Source organism: Trematomus bernacchii, unplaced genomic scaffold (assembly GCF_902827165.1).
Source record: "Trematomus bernacchii unplaced genomic scaffold, fTreBer1.1, whole genome shotgun sequence".
NCBI classification, from domain to species: Eukaryota; Metazoa; Chordata; class Actinopteri; order Perciformes; family Nototheniidae; genus Trematomus; species Trematomus bernacchii.
The window spans coordinates 426,297-446,499 of record NW_022987746.1 but is presented as its reverse complement, the minus strand read 5'-3'; the positions used below and the strand labels follow the sequence as shown (position 1 = coordinate 446,499).

The 20,203-nt window shown below is 37.5% G+C and overlaps 1 protein-coding gene across 1 annotated transcript in view; it reads right to left on the bottom strand.

Moving 5' to 3' along the window:
- Window positions 1-1,477: 1,477 nt before the first annotated feature.
- LOC117496464 overlaps window positions 1,478-20,203 on the bottom strand; it is a 63,438-nt gene continuing 44,712 nt past the window's right edge. The window contains exons 5-7 of the mRNA XM_034148139.1: window positions 19,636-19,752; window positions 2,917-3,058; window positions 1,478-2,190 (exon numbers count right to left, since the gene is read on the bottom strand). Coding sequence (XP_034004030.1) covers window positions 1,781-2,190; window positions 2,917-3,058; window positions 19,636-19,752 — 669 coding nt within the window. The 3' untranslated portion in view covers window positions 1,478-1,780. The remainder of the gene's footprint in view (window positions 2,191-2,916; window positions 3,059-19,635; window positions 19,753-20,203) is intronic.

The window sequence follows — 20,203 nt, the reverse complement described above, 5'->3', positions numbered from 1 at the left end:
AGGTTGTTATTATACCAGCAATGGGTCTTGCTCGTTCTTTCGCTTCCCGTCTGATGAAAGGACCAGGAGTGTCTGGATCAAGCTAGCTAGTAGCTAGCACGTTAGTTAGCATTACAGCCTTGTCATTTGTATTAGCCTTAACATGAAGTAACATTAAGTAACCCAAAATGTTAAACAGTAAGAGTAGTAGTCATATTTCGTGAACCCTTTGAATAGTACTGTCACCGGTGTGATCATTCTATAATACACAATTTAAGCCCGGGGGAGAAATGCTAACGCTAACGGTAGCATCGGCGATCTTCTCTACTTCATGCTATCTGCACAAATGGTTGACATTAAACATTAAAAAGACCAGGCAGTTCAGAGAGAATCAAAGGAAGGCAGGCAGGCAGCTTTGCATGACATTCTTCAGGACGTGTTTCATTGTGGTGATAGTGAGGGTAGTCAATCGTTTTGTTGACAAGACAGTAGTGACGGCCATCTTGGTGACGTGTGTTGTTCTGTGAAACCAGAGATGTAGTTCATTGAGCGTTTCACACAAACAAATGTGTTACTTCACAGTTTTACGACACATCTTTTTTTTTTGACTTGCAAATTATCTTTTAAATTGACAAACATCATATGTGTAATTCGTGGCACAATTCAAACGGGATCGAAAGATAATCTTTCTCTCTCCATTGACTTCAATACATCATTTTTCCGAAATAAAGTCCCATGGAGGTCCACCGGAAGGGGAGAGACTTCGCCACTCTATGAGGGCACGAGATAAGTTTGTGCACAGATGGAAGGCTGACAGGCAGGTAGGCCATCCAGTTATTTTAGCCGGGCCGGCTAAAATGATTGGTCGTGCTTTTTACAGTACTACGGCTTCCACAGATGAATTTTTTGTTAAAGTAGTTAAGATATTCATTTCTATCGGGATGTTAAGAGCATTCCATGGAATATAACAAAAAGTGTATCTCGAGCCGGTTTCTCAAACTTACCTACCCCACCTTTAAAGTGACTTTGAGTGAAGTTGAAGAAGCGTCTCCTCTAATGGCCTTTGACCTGCTGCAGCAGATATGGACTACTTATTGCTGCTTGTCTGCTGATGTAAACAGCTAGGCTCTCTGGGTAATTAGAGGCCTCTGTGCTGACAGGGAACGAGGCTTAATCAGGGCCTAACGAGGCCACTGTCAGGGAATGAACCTGCACTCACATCTGACATGAGACCAATTAGATCTGTGACCCCTGCAGGATTAACCTCATCGTTACCTGTCGTGTGTTTACAGTTTAGTGTTTCAGACTCGTTAATGAAGCTCTTCTTTCAGCAAGACACCAAATGGAAAACTTCTGTTCATATCCTTGCAGAACTTAATTGAAAGTACTAATACTGCAGTGTAGAACTGTTACTTATGTAAAAGTATAAAAGTATTAGCTTAAAAAAAATACATAAAGTACTAAGTAAAAGTACTCACTATGCCAACTGTCCTTTTCACAATTATTTATATATATAACATTACATTATTCTCAACTTAGAGTAAATGCAATAAACCACAAAGATACAAACTCTTACAAGTCTACTACTAAATGATTACATCACCATATCATTTATCACTTGCATTTGAGCTACAGCCGCAACCAAATCATAAACGCTGAAAAGCATTTTCCTCATAGGATGATGTGATAGTCCTAGCGCAATTAGTTTATCATTCATACATCGTTTATTATCGTTTGAACCAAAAGGTGAGACTGTACACCAGGCGGCTGATCTAGAGATTCCACTTATCACACGTTTGCTTCAGCTCAAGAAGAGCTCTCTGTAAAGACAAGGGTCTATCTCTCTGAGAGCATTGATCAGAACCCTGCTGGCTGCAGCTCCTTTTTGATACACCGTGTCCAGCACCTCTTGGGCTTTATCCATTTGGGGTTTCCCTCTGGCTGACGTCATTTCAGAATAAGTGATCGCTTCCCGCTCAAGAAGTTTATCCAGAAGCTGGTTCAGAACAGCTTGAGACACTCTGTTAATGAACTGTGTCCGAACTGAGCCACTGAGCCTCTGGTCTGCTGGCCTTCTGTCTCCTCCTGGGATTCTGTCCTCTGCTGGGATTCTGTCCTCTGCTGGGACTCTGTCCTCTGCTGGGACTCTGTCCTCTGCTGGGACTCTATCCTCTGCTGGGACATTTCTCTGGGAAATTTCCCGTCTTGGAACTGGAAGATAAACAAGCAAAATACTTTGTTATGTAACATTACTTAAAAAAAATACTGAAGTTATAAATAAAAAAACGTGTTCACTCTGACAGATAACATTTACTCTGTGAATGACTTTTCCCCCCTCAGATATAAAGAGACATTTATGTTCCTCAACATTCCCAATGGGGGATCTTTCTTCACTTCAAAGTTATTTTATGTAACATTAAAATGTCTAAAAACGACTACTCCTTTGTTATATATTTTAATGAAGGTTACGGTGCATTTCATCTGGTCTCCTGTGACGGAGTTGTATTCCCTTTAGGCATGCGCCAATTTTATCTGCCAAAAGTCATAAACTGACTTTTTATCCAGTTTGTAACCACAATTTCACCATACACTTATGACATGTTACCATCAGCCGAACAGCATGCAGGGAGAAACTGTGATTTTTAAACACCAAACTGATTCATTCAGAGTTTTTACCGGCCTATATACGAGGAGAGGAGGAGGCATTAAAAACATCCTGAACCAGAAACACTGAAGGTATTCTAACCGGGAGAAGCTGAAGACTGCAACTCCATGCTGCTTCAGAACCACCACAAGCTCCAGCTTTTACTATTGTTTGCATACAGAGACTTCTAGTAGCAGAGCATGTAATTGTGTGTTTGAAGTATTAATGATGCGCTGCAAACTGCATGGAGCATTAATAGAGATCGTCATGAGATGGAAAAATGTAGTCTGTACCTTCCAGTGACACGTGCCGTTTCCAGACTTCATTTCCATCTTGGTCCTGGACCTTCAAAACCACTCTCTCTGTTCTTGTTGTCAGGAAAACTTCAAATGTCGGATCGTAATCTGGTCCAAACATTGATTCAAATTTTTCATGCTGAAAACCAGAAGCAGAAGTTAAAAGTTTATCTGTTTCTTTCCTGATGGTGAATCCACATGAGTAGTTATACAAATGCCACTTCAATCACATTAGTATGCATACAAAGTGACAGGTCACATCCCCCCACTACTTATACAAATGAGCCCCTTTGATATGCTAATTAGCCCCTTTGTTCGAGGTGTTATCGTGTGTAGGTGTGATATCACATATAGGTGTGATATCCTTTGATGTGAGGGGTGAGGTGTCGTAACATGTAGGTGTGATATTCCCCATTGTAGTAGATCCTTTGTTGTCTAATCTAATTAGCCTTTGATGTCTGACCCTTTGATGTCTATCCTTTGATGTGAGGGGTGAGGTGTTGTAACATGTAGGTGTGATATTCCCCTTTGTAGTAGATCCTTTGTTGTCTAATCTAATTAGCCTTTGATGTCTGACCCTTTGTTGTCTATCCTTTGATGTGAGGGGTGAGGTGTTGTGACATGTAGGTGTGATATTCCCCATTGTAGTAGATCCTTTGTTGTCTAATCTAATTAGCCTTTGATGTCTGACCCTTTGTTGTCTATCCTTTGATGTGAGGGGTGAGGTGTTGTAACATGTAGGTGTGATATTCCCCATTGTAGTAGATCCTTTGTTGTCTAATCTAATTAGCCTTTGATGTCTGACCCTTTGTTGTCTATCCTTTGATGTGAGGGGTGAGGTGTTGTGACATGTAGGTGTGATATTCCCCCTTGTAGTAGATACTTTGTTGTCTAATCTAATTAGCCTTTGATGTCTGCCCTTTGTTGTCTAATCTAATTACCCTTTGATGTCTGTCCTATGATGTAAGGGGGGTGAGGTGTTGTAACCTATAGGTGTGATATCACACCGACGTGTTATACGCCTTTGATGTGAGGGGTGAGGTGTTGTAAAATGTAGATGTGATATTCCCCATTGTAGTAGATCCTTTGTTGTCTAATCTAATTAGCCTTTGATGTCTGCCCCTTTGTTGTCTAATCTAATTACCCTTTGATGTCTATCCTTTGATGTGAGGGGTGAGGTGTTGTGACATGTAGGTGTGATATTCCCCCTTGTAGTAGATCCTTTGTTGTCTAATCTAATTAGCCTTTGATGTATGTCCTTTGATCAGTGTTTGTAACTAGTATTAAGACAGTCTCTTTGAAGTTGTGTGAGACTGTCTCGCACCCCGTCCTCCTCCCACCCCGTCCCCCCTCTCACCTCTTCTGTCACCCCCCCTTCCTTTTGCTGTGATGTCAGAAGATAGAGGTGGGGGTGGAGTTAGGTAAAAAAGAAATCCGTGCAAACTAGATAAAAAGCCAGTCATTTCCACTCACCAAGTCACCTAAACTTTCAAAAACGAAAATGGCAAAGAGACGCATCGATATGGGTTTAATCAGCGAGACGCCTGTGACAACTTACCACCATCCGTCGGGAGCTCCAGTCAAGAAACGGATGCAGTATCTGTGCCGGGTTCAGACCCTCCGTCTGAGGCTCTTCATGAAAAATGGAGTCTGGATGTGTGAGACTGTCTCCCCTCCCTGTTTTTGTTACTAAGATACTTTTTACATACACTTTTGAAGTGAGCAATACTTTACAACTGGTAGAAAGTTAAGTACTTTGTATGGAATTGGGTTTTCTTTTAGAGCTGTTTTCAGTGAGACAATGCAGTTTCTGATCATTTTAAGTTTTCAAGTTTCAAGGCTTTATGGCATATGCCCATTAGCTACAGTGTAGATATGTCAATGAAAAACATAGGTCACAGGCTCCTCCAACAGTGCAACAAATATATATATATATATATATATATACATATAGAGCACATAAAACAGATAAAATACTGCAATAGAGTGTTTTGATATGACAGATTTGTGCGTAATTCTCTCACAAAGGAACTGTAATATACACGTTTATGTATGGAAAACTTTATAACTTGGTAAAATATTCATTCATTTGTAATGAATTACTTGACTAACATTACTTTTTTTAAATATATGTTTTTAGATGCTTTACTTTTGATTTATTTCATGTTATTTTAACACAACATTACTTTTTTCATATTTTTCAACATACTGTGATATTTGTTTTTTCTCTCCTTTTTCCATTATATTTTTGAATATACAGTGATTTTTATCAAAATACAACATGCAACTATTACATTATACAATATTAAGACTTTTTGCGATATTTTCAACACAATATACTTTTTTGTAGGGCTTCAGGATATTTGGCATGTCATGCATAAAACCGGTGTCATCTTTCCTGAAACTGACGTGCTGTCCATTTTACAAACAAGTTATCTTTCTGCTTCTTCACCCTCTGAATTTTCCTCCCCCGTCCCTCTTCCTTCAGCCATCACAACAACAATCAAGTCAGATCTTTGAAATTAAACACCTCTTCCCAAAGCGTGACTTCCCTATTGAAGGAGTGGGGCAGTAGGGCCTAACCCGATTGGCCAAATATACTAACATGCAGAACGTATGGTATGTTTGAAAAAAGACTAACCATCTATCCAGTTCAAGCTGTCTTTAAGATGTGACATTGCGCTCTGACTTTTTCCCCGTAAAATCGTGACAAACTATTACTTATTCTTAAATTTGACCTCTTGCTGCTTGGTTGAAAATGATAGATGAAAAATAACTTTAAAAAAAGAGTCAAACAGCGAGGGAAATTATACGGGTGAAAGAAACTCTCATTTCTACAGATGACTCCCCCCCACTCAACGCAATAAGTCCCACCCCAATCAGCAAATCATCCAAAACTAAGGACCCCACTAAGACGACCGTTGAAAACTAGCCATGGATCTGAGAAAAACCAAGTCTGATGTAGCCTACCCTTATTATCACCAGGATAACGGATATGGGCTTAATGACTGGATGTTACAAAGTAAGGGAGAGGATGTTCCCGAAGAAGAGCTTCCCTCTATATCATATCCATGTAAGGTCTTTAGGACAAAAGAGGACTATGATAAAATGACATATGAAGAATATCTTTCTTTAAAAGATGGTATTATAGATAACCTTTATAGAAACAATATATCTCATACAACTCGCCAAGATCGCAAACGACAATTAGCAGAAAAGAAAAGCAAAAGTAAAGAAAACCGAAGAAAAAGAAAAAGCAAAATGAAAAGGAGAAGAAAAATGAAAAGCAAACGCAGAATGCGAATGAAAAGAAAAGGGACAATAGGACGGAAAAAGACAAAAAGAAGGAAGATGAAAAGAAAAAGGAACAAAGTGAAGACATTTCAACTAACTATAGAGGATGCTGATAGTGTTGTAGAGCCATTACCGGATCATAATAATCTTATAGATCATCTACCGCTAACCGACTGCTGCGAATGTGTTGAACAAATACCAAAAGCAATGGCAGAGCTTTGCTTCAATATAATGAGAGAAAAAGCACGATACTGTGGAATTGCCCAAATTGGCGACAGTGCCAGAACATGTATTAACCTGTTCCACTCTGAGCCTGTTTTTCAGGTCTCAGGCTCGAAAATGACATTCCCAGAACAAATGACCATATCTTCCCTTCTAAAAGGGTTAAATTAATAATCTTTTCTCAAAGTAATGATAAACCTGTGAGTTGGATGTAGAAGTGTCAGAATCAATATAAATGTTTTTTATTTTAAAGAAAATTCAGATTTTACATAGTAAAAAACTGTAAATTATAGTGTCCGTCCAAAAATTATTTTTTACAGATAGTGAAAACTACCCTTGGATGATGGGTTAGTAGACTAAAAGCTTTAGGAATCCAAAGTACAACATATAATAAGTACCCTGTATCAAGATTGATGCAAAACAAGTGAAATTTGACCTTTTTAGAGAGATTTAGCCAAAAACTGGGCCATCTGGGGTCATTTGGGTGGATTTGACCTATCTCTGGCCCCCCTTGCTCGATCTGGTTGGTTGACATACCCTTGTGACCGTTAGAGCCAATAGAATCGAAGGAGGAGACTCACATAGACACACATTATAAAGAAAAAATGTTGCCGCTTCGCGTGTGGAAAGCGAAACTAAACTGGAGGAATGTCTCCTTCTGGAGTTTGGAAACTAAAACGCAGTTGTATTGCTTATGGATTATCAGAAATAATTTCAAAGAAGGCACAGACACATAGGATGAACCTATGGATTAACTGCAGCATCGTTTTTTTATCGTTTTAATGCCATTGAAGACCACTTTTGACCAAGGTGAGCCATATTTACATGTTTAGCTTCTTGGCTCCACATGTGATGATGTACGCTTTCGTTGATAGCGTCGCGAATGTTTATCACTGAGTGTTGAGGTGGGCACCGTTAGATTCAGTGTCTCCAGGACACCAAAAAATAGTGTTTGGTTGTGCATCTAGGATAAGTAATAAGGGAGTTCTGAGTGAGTTTATGTGCCTTTGTCGGTCCCGTTTTTTCGATCGAGGCTAATTCAGAGGCTGAGTGCTAGCATTGTGGGTTTTTTTTGAAAAAAAAATTAAAAAGATCAGTTAGCTGAGTTTCTTCCCGTTACATGGATATAACACATTCATAGTTTTATTCAATATTAAGATTCCTTAGACGTTGTTTCCTGCAAATGACGCGTTTATCCGCCCGGTACCGGGGGGAAGGCGTGAAACAGGTTAAAAGACTGTTGGAGGATCTCTATTCTAGTATCGGTTGTCATTACAGCGAAGGATATGCCAAAACGTGTGATGACATAGACAAAGCTTTTGAAGACAATTATATGGTACCCGTCCTTACAGCTAAACAAATCCTATGCCAGGTATTCAACAGACCACAAGAAGCACAAGAAGCCCCAGAAAGGATTACATTCAGAGCTAATAATGGTGAAACCGAAGAAGAAGCAAAGCAGATTATAATCGTTGCGGGTGAAAGGATAGAGAATTTGCAAGTGATGTTAATGCACTTATCTGATATAAAAAATGCATTCATTTACTTCCAAGAGACCCCTAAACATCTACTTGGGCAATGTGAATTGAACGATAAACCGATCACTGTAAATGAAACGCGGAGAGAAGCAGCAGTGCAAATCGTTAAGTCTATTACCTTGTATGAACTACGACATTAGAAGAAGAATAGGGAGGGATGAAACCCTCTTTAATGGTCACACATGCAGAGCACACAGCACACACAGTGAAATTTGGCCTCTGCTTTTAACCCATCCTAGTACCAGGAGTCTAGTACTAGGAGCAGTGGGCAGCTATTGTACAGCGCCCGGGGAGCAATGGGAGTGAGGGGGGAAGGGGGGTGTCCGGTGCCTTGCTCAAGGGCACCACGGCAGGGCAGGAGGTGAACTGGGACCTCTCCAAGTAGAAGTCCACACTCCATATTTAGGTCTGGTCGGGGACTTGGACCAGCGACCCTACAGCTCCCAGTCCAAGCCCCTACTGACTGAGCCACTGCCGGATTAACTTGGTCAAATGTAATATGTCTTTCTGAAAATGTGGCGAATGGTGTGTTTTTCAATTAAGCAACCATAACAAATGAAAATGTGTTTTATTTTTGCTTTCATATATAGTAATAGTATTAACTCCTTTGACTAGACTGTACTAAAATAAGACGTTTCACTGTTAAATAAAAATGGAAGTAGAAAATCGAGATAATGATGAGGTTCGTTATGTATCCAGTAACTATGAACAGCAGTTGAAAATGTTATTTAACCCTTTAACTCTAATAGACAAATCTAAAATAGCCTCTAGCTTATCTATAAGTTTGTGATTTTAACACTTATTCACTGACACAAGGCAGATTTTGGCTTTTTTTCTCTTGCCAAGATACTTTTAGACACACTTTGAGGTATGCAAAACCTTAAAACTAGAAAATGAAGTACATTGTCTGATTAGATTTTTTCTTAAAGACTGTTTCTCTAAAAGGCAAGTTTTGTGATTTTTAACACTTATTTACTGACACAAGGCCGATTTTGACTTTTTTCTCTTTTCTTGTGTTACCAAGATACTTTTAGATACACTTTGATGTATGCAACACTTAACAAAAGGGTATAATATGAAGCACTTTGTAAGGAATGGGGGTTTCTTTAATACCCCGTTTTTTATTTTTAAAACACTTGTACAGTTAAATAATGTAGGTTTTCTCTGATATTTTAGTTATTTTCAGCTACCAAGATACTTTTTTGATACACTTTTATGTAGGAACATTTGGCAACTGGTAGAATGTCAATTATTTTGTAACAAAATGTATTTTCTTAAAGACTGTGACTCTAAAAGGGAAGTTTTATTTTTTTTCTCCCGTTGTCTTTCACTTACTTTTTGGATACAGTTTTATGTATGACAACTTTACAACTGGTAGAAAGTTAAGTACTTTTTCTGAACAGATTTTCTTTAAGACTGTGACTCTTAAAGGTAAGACAGTCCAGTTTTATGGAAGTAACTTAAATTATTTTTTGTTTTTTCTCCTACAAAGATACTTATAGTTACACTTTAATGGATGCAAAACTTTATAACTTGGTAAAATATTCATTATTTTGTAATGAATTGAGTTTTCTTTTTTGTTTTTGTTTTTCAACATACTATTGTACACAATGACTTTTCCATATATATATATTTTTTCAGACAAACTATACTTTTGACTTTTTCCGTAAAATCGTGACAAACTATTACTTATTCTTAAATTTGACCTCTTGCTTGGTTGGAAATGATAGATGAAAAAGCTACAAAGCTTAAAGAACTTTTCTAAAAACTCTCAATTCTACAGATGACTCCCCCCACTCAACGCAATAAGTCCACCCCCCCACTCAGCAAATCATCTAAAACGAAGGACCCCACTAAGACGACCGTTGAAAACTAGCCAGGGATCTGAGAAAAACCAAGTCTCCCCCCGCGAGTTGCAGCCAGGATCAAACTCCTGGACTACTATCGTCACCACCATTGTGGACACCCACATCTTGCAGTACTACTGCTGCTGATGTTACTCCTGGGGCCAAGACGTCTCTGTTTTTGAACATAGTGAAATCGGAGTTGGTTGATATTCTGGAGAGGGTGCTGCATCGGTACAGAGAAGAAATCTGCAATGGATGCCGAGTCAGTCACCCCGGCCAGAGGCAACACGATTGTCTGAATGACATTCCAGAATATTTCTTCAGAAACAATTACAACGCGTTAATGAAAAGACTTTGGCTCGCCGACTTCATTACTGCGATTGACCAGAGTCTTAATGATAAAACATTTACACGGCTGAATGGAGGATCCAAGGCGCTTCGGAGGCTTTTCTGCACAATCTCAAAACTGCAGACGCCTCAAGGAGAGACTTGAAAAGATCCATGTCGAGCTGGATGGATAGGAAGAAGACTAATAACCAGCGGTTGATTGAAGCCAGGGATTTTTTTCGATACTTTGACTTTTCTTTAAAGTAAAATAAAAATGGGTAACTACTATGGAAAACAATCTGTATATATCTATCAGAATGCAGTCAATACCTGTTTAATAAGTGTGTTGTTGATGACGATTGAAAACAGAATGAGTAGTGATCCCCGTGTAAACAGAACGGCTGAAGTTTGTAAACTAGAAGACATTTTGGATATCGTTCATTCTGGCAGTACTATTCCGGGTCATTGGGAAACGATTGTAAACGAAACATTTAAAGTGGTACTGGAATCTTCATTTTCCGAAACATTCTGTAACATTACCGAAGAAATGAAACAAACACCAAAAGTGTATCATGTGCTCGGATTGTATGCTCTGTTTTTAGATGTAATGCATCTTTGTGTCAAAAACAGCATACACATGAATATTTTGGCCGAAGTGCAAAAACTCCATTATAATATTTCCCTTCATCTGGGGGATTCTGTGCTGGAGAAGATCCTGGGGATGTTGCAATCAGTATAAATGTATTATTGATTCCTATGGGGTGAAAACAATAAATTGTAAATATGAAATTCTGCAAATAAAAAAAGTGTTTTTTACATTTTAAAAAACTGTTGTCTTCAAATCATAGTATAGTATTTCCTACATATCATTTAAAAAAAGAGTCACAGTGTAGAATGTCCGAACATTTATTTTAAAAGTACTAGTATAGTATGTTAAAAGTATCTTGAAAAAAGTCCAAGTATAGTATGTAGTTAAGAATTATATTATATAGTTTGTCTGCAATGTCAGTATAGGATCTCTAACGTTTTTTTTTAAATGAGAGAAAGTCATAGTATAGTCTGACAAAAAGATCTTGAAAAAGTCATGACATTGTGTGTTGAAATGGTTTTGAATAAATACATCAGTATTTAAAAAAGTAAAATTGTATCAAGTGCATCAGACAACTCAAATTACTCCATTTGAACCATATTATAAATAAGTAAAGAAGGGTCATAGTATATAGCAGGGCTGTTTAATAGTTTTCGGTGTTTCTGTGTGTCGGTGTTTCAGTGTTTCAGTGTTTCAGTATTTCAGTGTTTTGTGTTTCAGTGTTTCAGTGTTTTGTGCTTCTGTGTTTTTGTGTGTCAGTGTTTCAGTGTTTCAGTATTTCAGTGTTTTGTGTTTCAGTGTTTCAGTGTTTCAGTGTTTTGTGCTTCTGTGTTTTTGTGTGTCAGTGTTTTAGAATTATTTAACAAGATTTTTTAAGCCTTGCTGAAGAAACAAATAATTATTTTCCAGCATCCGTTTGTAACTTTTTAGGAATCTGACTATCTTGGAATTGCATCAAATGCTATAGCCACTTCTAAGATACGTTTTTTTAAATGTTTTTCTCTCATCCTGCTATATTCCTTCCAGGGACACACAAAACACTGAAACACTGAAACACTGAAACACAAAACACTGAAATACTGAAACACAGAAACACAAAACACTGAAACACTGAAACACTGAAACACAAAACACTGAAATACTGAAACACTGACACACAAAAACACAGAAACACTGAAACACTGAAACACAAAACACTGAAATACTGAAACACTGAAACACTGACACACAAAAACACAGAAACACAAAACACTGAAACACTGAAACACCGACACACAGAAACACCGAAAACTATTAAACAGCCCTGCTATATACTATGACCCTTCTTTACTTATTTATAATATGGTTCAAATGGAGTAATTTGAGTTGTCTGATGCACTTGATACAATTTTACTTTTTTAAATACTGATGTATTTATTCAAAACCATTTCAACACACAATGTCATGACTTTTTCAAGATCTTTTTGTCAGACTATACTATGACTTTCTCTCATTTAAAAAAAAACGTTAGAGATCCTATACTGACATTGCAGACAAACTATATAATATAATTCTTAACTACATACTATACTTGGACTTTTTTCAAGATACTTTTAACATACTATACTAGTACTTTTAAAATAAATGTTCGGACATTCTACACTGTGACTCTTTTTTTAAATGATATGTAGGAAATACTATACTATGATTTGAAGACAACAGTTTTTTAAAATGTAAAAAACACTTTTTTTATTTGCAGAATTTCATATTTACAATTTATTGTTTTCACCCCATAGGAATCAATAATACATTTATACTGATTGCAACATCCCCAGGATCTTCTCCAGCACAGAATCCCCCAGATGAAGGGAAATATTATAATGGAGTTTTTGCACTTCGGCCAAAATATTCATGTGTATGCTGTTTTTGACACAAAGATGCATTACATCTAAAAACAGAGCATACAATCCGAGCACATGATACACTTTTGGTGTTTGTTTCATTTCTTCGGTAATGTTACAGAATGTTTCGGAAAATGAAGATTCCAGTACCACTTTAAATGTTTCGTTTACAATCGTTTCCCAATGACCCGGAATAGTACTGCCAGAATGAACGATATCCAAAATGTCTTCTAGTTTACAAACTTCAGCCGTTCTGTTTACACGGGGATCACTACTCATTCTGTTTTCAATCGTCATCAACAACACACTTATTAAACAGGTATTGACTGCATTCTGATAGATATATACAGATTGTTTTCCATAGTAGTTACCCATTTTTATTTTACTTTAAAGAAAAGTCAAAGTATCGAAAAAAATCCCTGGCTTCAATCAACCGCTGGTTATTAGTCTTCTTCCTATCCATCCCATCAGCAGCTGTAGTACTGCAAGATTTGGGTATCCACAATGGTGGTGACGATAGTAGTCCAGGAGTTTGTTCCTGGCTGCAACTCGCGGGGGGAGACTTGGTTTTTCTCAGATCCCTGGCTAGTTTTCAACGGTCGTCTTAGTGGGGTCCTTCGTTTTAGATGATTTGCTGAGTGGGGGGTGGACTTATTGCGTTGAGTGGGGGGAGTCATCTGTAGAATTGAGAGTTTTTAGAAAAGTTCTTTAAGCTTTGTAGCTTTTTCATCTATCATTTCCAACCAAGCAAGAGGTCAAATTTAAGAATAAGTAATAGTTTGTCACGATTTTACGGAAAAAGTCAAAAGTATAGTTTGTCTGAAAAAAAAAAATATATATGGAAAAGTCATTGTGTACAATAGTATGTTGAAAAACAAAAACAAAAAAGAAAACTCAATTCATTACAAAATAATGAATATTTTACCAAGTTATAAAGTTTTGCATCCATTAAAGTGTAACTATAAGTATCTTTGTAGGAGAAAAAACAAAAAATAATTTAAGTTACTTCCATAAAACTGGATTGTCTTACCTTTAAGAGTCACAGTCTTAAAGAAAATCTGTTCAGAAAAAGTACTTAACTTTCTACCAGTTGTAAAGTTGTCATACATAAAACTGTATCCAAAAAGTAAGTGATAGACAACGGGAGAAAAAAATAAAACTTCCCTTTTAGAGTCACAGTCTTTAAGAAAATACATTTTGTTACAAAATAATTGACATTCTACCAGTTGCCAAATGTTCCTACATAAAAGTGTATCAAAAAAGTATCTTGGTAGCTGAAAATAACTAAAATATCAGAGAAAACCTACATTATTTAACTGTACAAGTGTTTTTAAAAATAAAAAACGGGGTATTAAAGAAACCCCCATTCCTTACAAAGTGCTTCATATTATACCCTTTTGTTAAGTGTTGCATACATCAAAGTGTATCTAAAAGTATCTTGGTAACACAAGAAAAGAGAAAAAAAGTCAAAATCTGCCTTGTGTCAGTAAATAAGTGTTAAAAATCACAAAACTTGCCTTTTAGAGAAACAGTCTTTAAGAAAAAATCTAATCAGACAATGTACTTCATTTTCTAGTTTTAAGGTTTTGCATACCTCAAAGTGTGTCTAAAAGTATCTTGGCAAGAGAAAAAAGCCAAAATCTGCCTTGTGTCAGTGAATAAGTGTTAAAATCACAAACTTATAGATAAGCTAGAGGCTATTTTAGATGTGTCTATTAGAGTTAAAGGGTTAAATAACATTTTCAACTGCTGTTCATAGTTACTGGATACATAACGAACCTCATCATTATCTCGATTTTCTACTTCCATTTTTATTTAACAGTGAAACGTCTTATTTTAGTACAGTCTAGTCAAAGGAGTTAATACTATTACTATATATGAAAGCAAAAATAAAACACATTTTCATTTGTTATGGTTGCTTAATTGAAAAACACACCATTCGCCACATTTTCAGAAAGACATATTACATTTGACCAAGTTAATGTCGTAGTGCATACAAGGTAATAGACTTAACGATTTGCACTGCTGTTTCTCTCCGCGTTTCATTTACAGTGATCGGTTTATCGTTCAATTCACATTGCCCAAGTAGATGTTTAGGGGTCTCTTGGAAGTAAATGAATGCATTTTTTATATCAGATAAGTGCATTAACATCACTTGCAAATTCTCTATCCTTTCACCCGCAACGATTATAATCTGCTTTGTTTCTTCTTCGGTTTCACCATTATTAGCTCTGAATGTAATCCTTTCTGGGGCTTCTTGTGCTTCTTGTGGTCTGTTGAATACCTGGCATAGGATTTGTTTAGCTGTAAGGACAGGTACCATATAATTGTCTTCAAAAGCTTTGTCTATGTCATCACACGTTTTGGCATATCCTTCGCTGTAATGACAACCGATACTAGAATAGAGATCCTCCAACAGTCTTTTAATACATGTTCTGGCACTGTCGCCAATTTGGGCAATTCCACAGTATCGTGCTTTTTCTCTCATTATATTGAAGCAAAGCTCTGCCATTGCTTTTGGTATTTGCTCAACACATTCGCAGCAGTCGGTTAGCGGTAGATGATCTATAAGATTATTATGATCCGGTAATGGCTCTACACACTATCAGCATCCTCTATAGTTAGTTGAAATGTCTTCACTTTGTTCCTTTTTCTTTTCATCTTCCTTCTTTTTGTCTTTTTCCGTCCTATTGTCCCTTTTCTTTTCATTCGCATTCTGCGTTTGCTTTTCATTTTTCTTCTCCTTTTCATTTTGCTTTTTCTTTTTCTTCGGTTTTCTTTACTTTTGCTTTTCTTTTCTGCTAATTGTCGTTTGCGATCTTGGCGAGTTGTATGAGATATATTGTTTCTATAAAGGTTATCTATAATACCATCTTTTAAAGAAAGATATTCTTCATATGTCATTTTATCATAGTCCTCTTTTGTCCTAAAGACCTTACATGGATATGATATAGAGGAAAGCTCTTCTTCGGGAACATCCTCTCCCTTACTTTGTAACATCCAGTCATTAAGCCCATATCCGTTATCCTGGTGATAATAAGGGTAGGCTACATCAGACTTGGTTTTTCTCATATCCATGGCTAGTTTTCAACGGTCGTCTTAGTGGGGTCCTTAGTTTTGGATGATTTGCTGATTGGGGTGGGACTTATTGCGTTGAGTGGGGGGGAGTCATCTGTAGAAATGAGAGTTTCTTTCACCCGTATAATGTCCCTCGCTGTTTGACTCTTTTTAAAAAGTTATTTTTCATCTATCATTTTCAACCAAGCAGCAAGAGGTCAAATTTAAGAATAAGTAATAGTTTGTCACGATTTTACGGGGAAAAAGTCAGAGCGCAATGTCACATCTTAAAGACAGCTTGAACTGGATAGATGGTTAGTCTTTTTTCAAACATACCATACGTTCTGCATGTTAGTATATTTGGCCAATCGGGTTAGGCCCTACTGCCCCACTCCCTCAATAGGGAAGTCACGCTTTGGGAAGAGGTGTTTAATTTCAAAGATCTGACTTGATTGTTGTTGTGATGGCTGAAGGAAGAGGGACGGGGGAGGAAAATTCAGAGGGTGAAGAAGCAGAAAGATAACTTGTTTGTAAAATGGACAGCACGTCAGTTTCAGGAAAGATGACACCGGTTTTATGCATGACATGCCAAATATCCTGAAGCCCTACAAAAAAGTATATTGTGTTGAAAATATCGCAAAAAGTCTTAATATTGTATAATGTAATAGTTGCATGTTGTATTTTGATAAAAATCACTGTATATTCAAAAATATAATGGAAAAAGGAGAGAAAAAAACAAATATCACAGTATGTTGAAAAATATGAAAAAAGTAATGTTGTGTTAAAATAACATGAAATAAATCAAAAGTAAAGCATCTAAAAACATATATTTAAAAAAAGTAATGTTAGTCAAGTAATTCATTACAAATGAATGAATATTTTACCAAGTTATAAAGTTTTCCATACATAAACGTGTATATTACAGTTCCTTTGTGAGAGAATTACGCACAAATCTGTCATATCAAAACACTCTATTGCAGTATTTTATCTGTTTTATGTGCTCTATATGTATATATATATATATATATATATGTGTTGCACTGTTGGAGGAGCCTGTGACCTATGGTTTTCATTGACATATCTACACTGTAGCTAATGGGCATATGCCATAAAGCCTTGAAACTTGAAAACTTAAAATGATCAGAAACTGCATTGTCCCACTGAAAACAGCTCTAAAAGAAAACCCAATTCCATACAAAGTACTTAACTTTCTACCAGTTGTAAAGTATTGCTCACTTCAAAAGTGTATGTAAAAAGTATCTTAGTAACAAAAACAAAAGCAAAAAGCATTAATGTTAACAACGCCTCAAAGGGCGGACTCCTGAGTTCCGTAATGTCCCCCTAACACGGCACTTGGACTATTTACATCATCTAGGGAAGCATACCAGTAAATCTTCCTTATAGTTAATAAAGTAATTAAACAATAAAAAGACAAGATCAAGGGGTCATTAAGATCTTTAAATTATTATTTTCCTCTCAAAGAGACTTTGTTGTAGTTAGTAAATAATTAAACATTAGTTCACAAGCCCTACAACTTAAGAGAACATCCATAGTTAACACAAATCATATTAAAACTAATCTAATTTAGAGAGGACAATAAAAGTTTTAGGTGAAAATTAATGGGCTGGGGGAGGGGAGGGGTGGGGTGGGAGGGGAGGGAGGGGAGACAGTCTCACACATCCAGACTCCATTTTTCATGAAGAGCCTCAGACGGAGGGTCTGAACCCGGCACAGATACTGCATCCGTTTCTTGACTGGAGCTCCCGACGGATGGTGGTAAGTTGTCACAGACGTCTCGCTGATTAAACCCATATCGATGCGTCTCTTTGCCATTTTCGTTTTTTGAAAGTTTAGGTGACTTGGTGAGTGGAAATGACTGGCTTTTTATCTAGTTTGCACAGATTTCTTTTTTACCTAACTCCACCCCCACCTCTATCTTCTGACATCACAGCAAAAGGAAGGGGGGTGACAGAAGAGGTGAGAGGGGGACGGGGTGGGAGGAGGATGGGGTGCGAGACAGTCTCACACAACTTCAAAGAGACTGTCTTAATACTAGTTACAAACACTGATCAAAGGACATACATCAAAGGCTAATTAGATTAGACAACAAAGGATCTACTACAATGGGGAATATCACACCTACATGTTACAACACCTCACCCCTCACATCAAAGGATAGACATCAAAGGGTAATTAGATTAGACAACAAAGGGGCAGACATCAAAGGCTAATTAGATTAGACAACAAAGGATCTACTACAATGGGGAATATCACACCTACATGTTACAACACCTCACCCCTCACATCAAAGGATAGACATCAAAGGGTCAGACATCAAAGGCTAATTAGATTAGACAACAAAGGATCTACTACAATGGGGAATATCCCACCTACACGTTACGACACCTCACCCCTCACATCAAAGGATATCACACCTATCTGTGATATCACACCTACACGCGATAACACCTCGAACAAAGGGGCTCATTAGCATATCAAAGGGGCTCATTTGCATAAGTAGTGGGGGGATGTGACCTGTCACTTTTTATGCATACTAATGTGATTGAAGTGGCATTTGTATAACTACTCACATGCAGCTAAACGTGTGTTAATGATCATTGTGTTTCTTTAGAGCAGTGTTTCTCAAAGTGGGGGGCGCGACCCCCCTGGGGGGCGCAGAGGCATGACAGGGGGGCGAGAGACCAGGAGGAAAAATGGTTTTTAATTTTTTTTTTTTTTTTAATTATAATTCAAAGAATTATTGATTCGAAAATAATATGATAAAGTACAAGCACGTCTGGGTCTCTGTGTTTCATTCAAGCTCGGCTCTGTGTGTGTGTGGAACAAGCCATTTTGTGTGCGTGCGTGTGCGTGCAAGAGAGAGAGAGAGAGCGCACCGGTACCGGAGATCGTTGTTGTTAGCTTCTGGTGCTAGCGAGCTACTGGCCGGGTCTCAAACGTTTTGGTCACGATTAATGTAAACAATTATTTCCGAGGCACACGTTTATATGATCATTATAGTTATAAAAAAATGAGAGAATAAATGAAAAACAGGTATGAAATACTATATGACAGTAAAACAAGAATACAGTTTAAAAGGGGAGTGATTTGTAAAATATCCATAAAGAAAAAGTAAATCTGTTTACAGTTCTGTTTCATATGGGTGTTGAGAGAGGTATCCATAGATCTCTCATGTTGCTCTCAAAGTGCACCAGATTGATGCATTTAACTTCAATATTTAAAAACAAATCTTCACGGGGGAGCATCCCCCCGGACCCCCCCTAGAGGAGGTTAAGTCCGCCTCCCACTTATAAAATAGCACTTTACCCCTGCTTACACCTATATGCTGTGAGCTGATTATCGAGCCTTCATTGTAACAGTCGTGGGTACACTGTGTATTTGCGTGGGGATTGTTGCAGTAGAAAGTTCCACTGTAGCGCCCGGTACATTAATGGGAAACCCTAGATGTTTGAGCACCCTCTATGAAACGTCAAGCTACCCCACAGCACCCCCAAAATAAATCTCTGGCGCCGACACTGAGCCTGCAACCCCGTTTTGAAGAGATGTGCAGAGCAAAACAGGCTCATTGCAGCCACCTGTGATAAGACACACCTTTTGGCCAAATATCAGCATTTTCTTTCTTTTCATTTATTTGCACAGATTGCAAAGTGGCAAAGTATTATAACTTATTGTTCTAGCAAAGGGATTGCACAATTGTATTATGTATTTATTTTTTGGAGCACACAGACTTATGGAGCATTGTTTTATTATCACTGTTCTAGCAAAGGGATTTTTTTTTTATTTTGAAAGGAATGCTCACGTTCATATTGATGTATTTTAATAAATGTTAACTTGGCCCATTACGTGACTATTTGTGTTGGGGGGGGGGGGCCTGATTTTTTTTTTTCCAAAGACAGAAAAAGTTTGAGAACCACTGCTTTAGAGGAGTATCAGTGACTCACCTCAGGCTGAATGAGGAAGCCCTCAGGTTCACAGTGCACACTGTAACTGTGATCAATGTCCAGCTCACAGCGGGAAGAGATCTTGACGTGCACAGCACTTCCTTGTTTGACAGCAACCTTCAGTAACAGGATATTTGTATCACTTTAGTTCATGCTCACATAGTCCGGGAACATTGATTTAAAGATCACATCTAAAAACAACAAATGGTGACGGACCTGCTCCGCAGAGTGATGATATATACAATCAATTACAAACATAATAATAAGGATTTATTGCTCTCTGTATCGGGAAATGTAAAATAGTTATTTTAATTCTTGGAAATAAGCTATTGAAGAATACCGTTATTTTTAACAGGGATGTGGAATATAGAATACTTATCACGTATCTATTTGAATTCTGTTTCTGTTAATAACATTTATGAAACACAAAAGACTGCTGCCTGAGCGTCAACACATGGCGAGTAAGGATGAGATCACGTGATCCATCTCAGGAAGCCTTTCAGTTTTGTGCTGTGATTACCATAATGCCTTAAGTATCACAAATGACACACATACAAGCTGAGAGAGA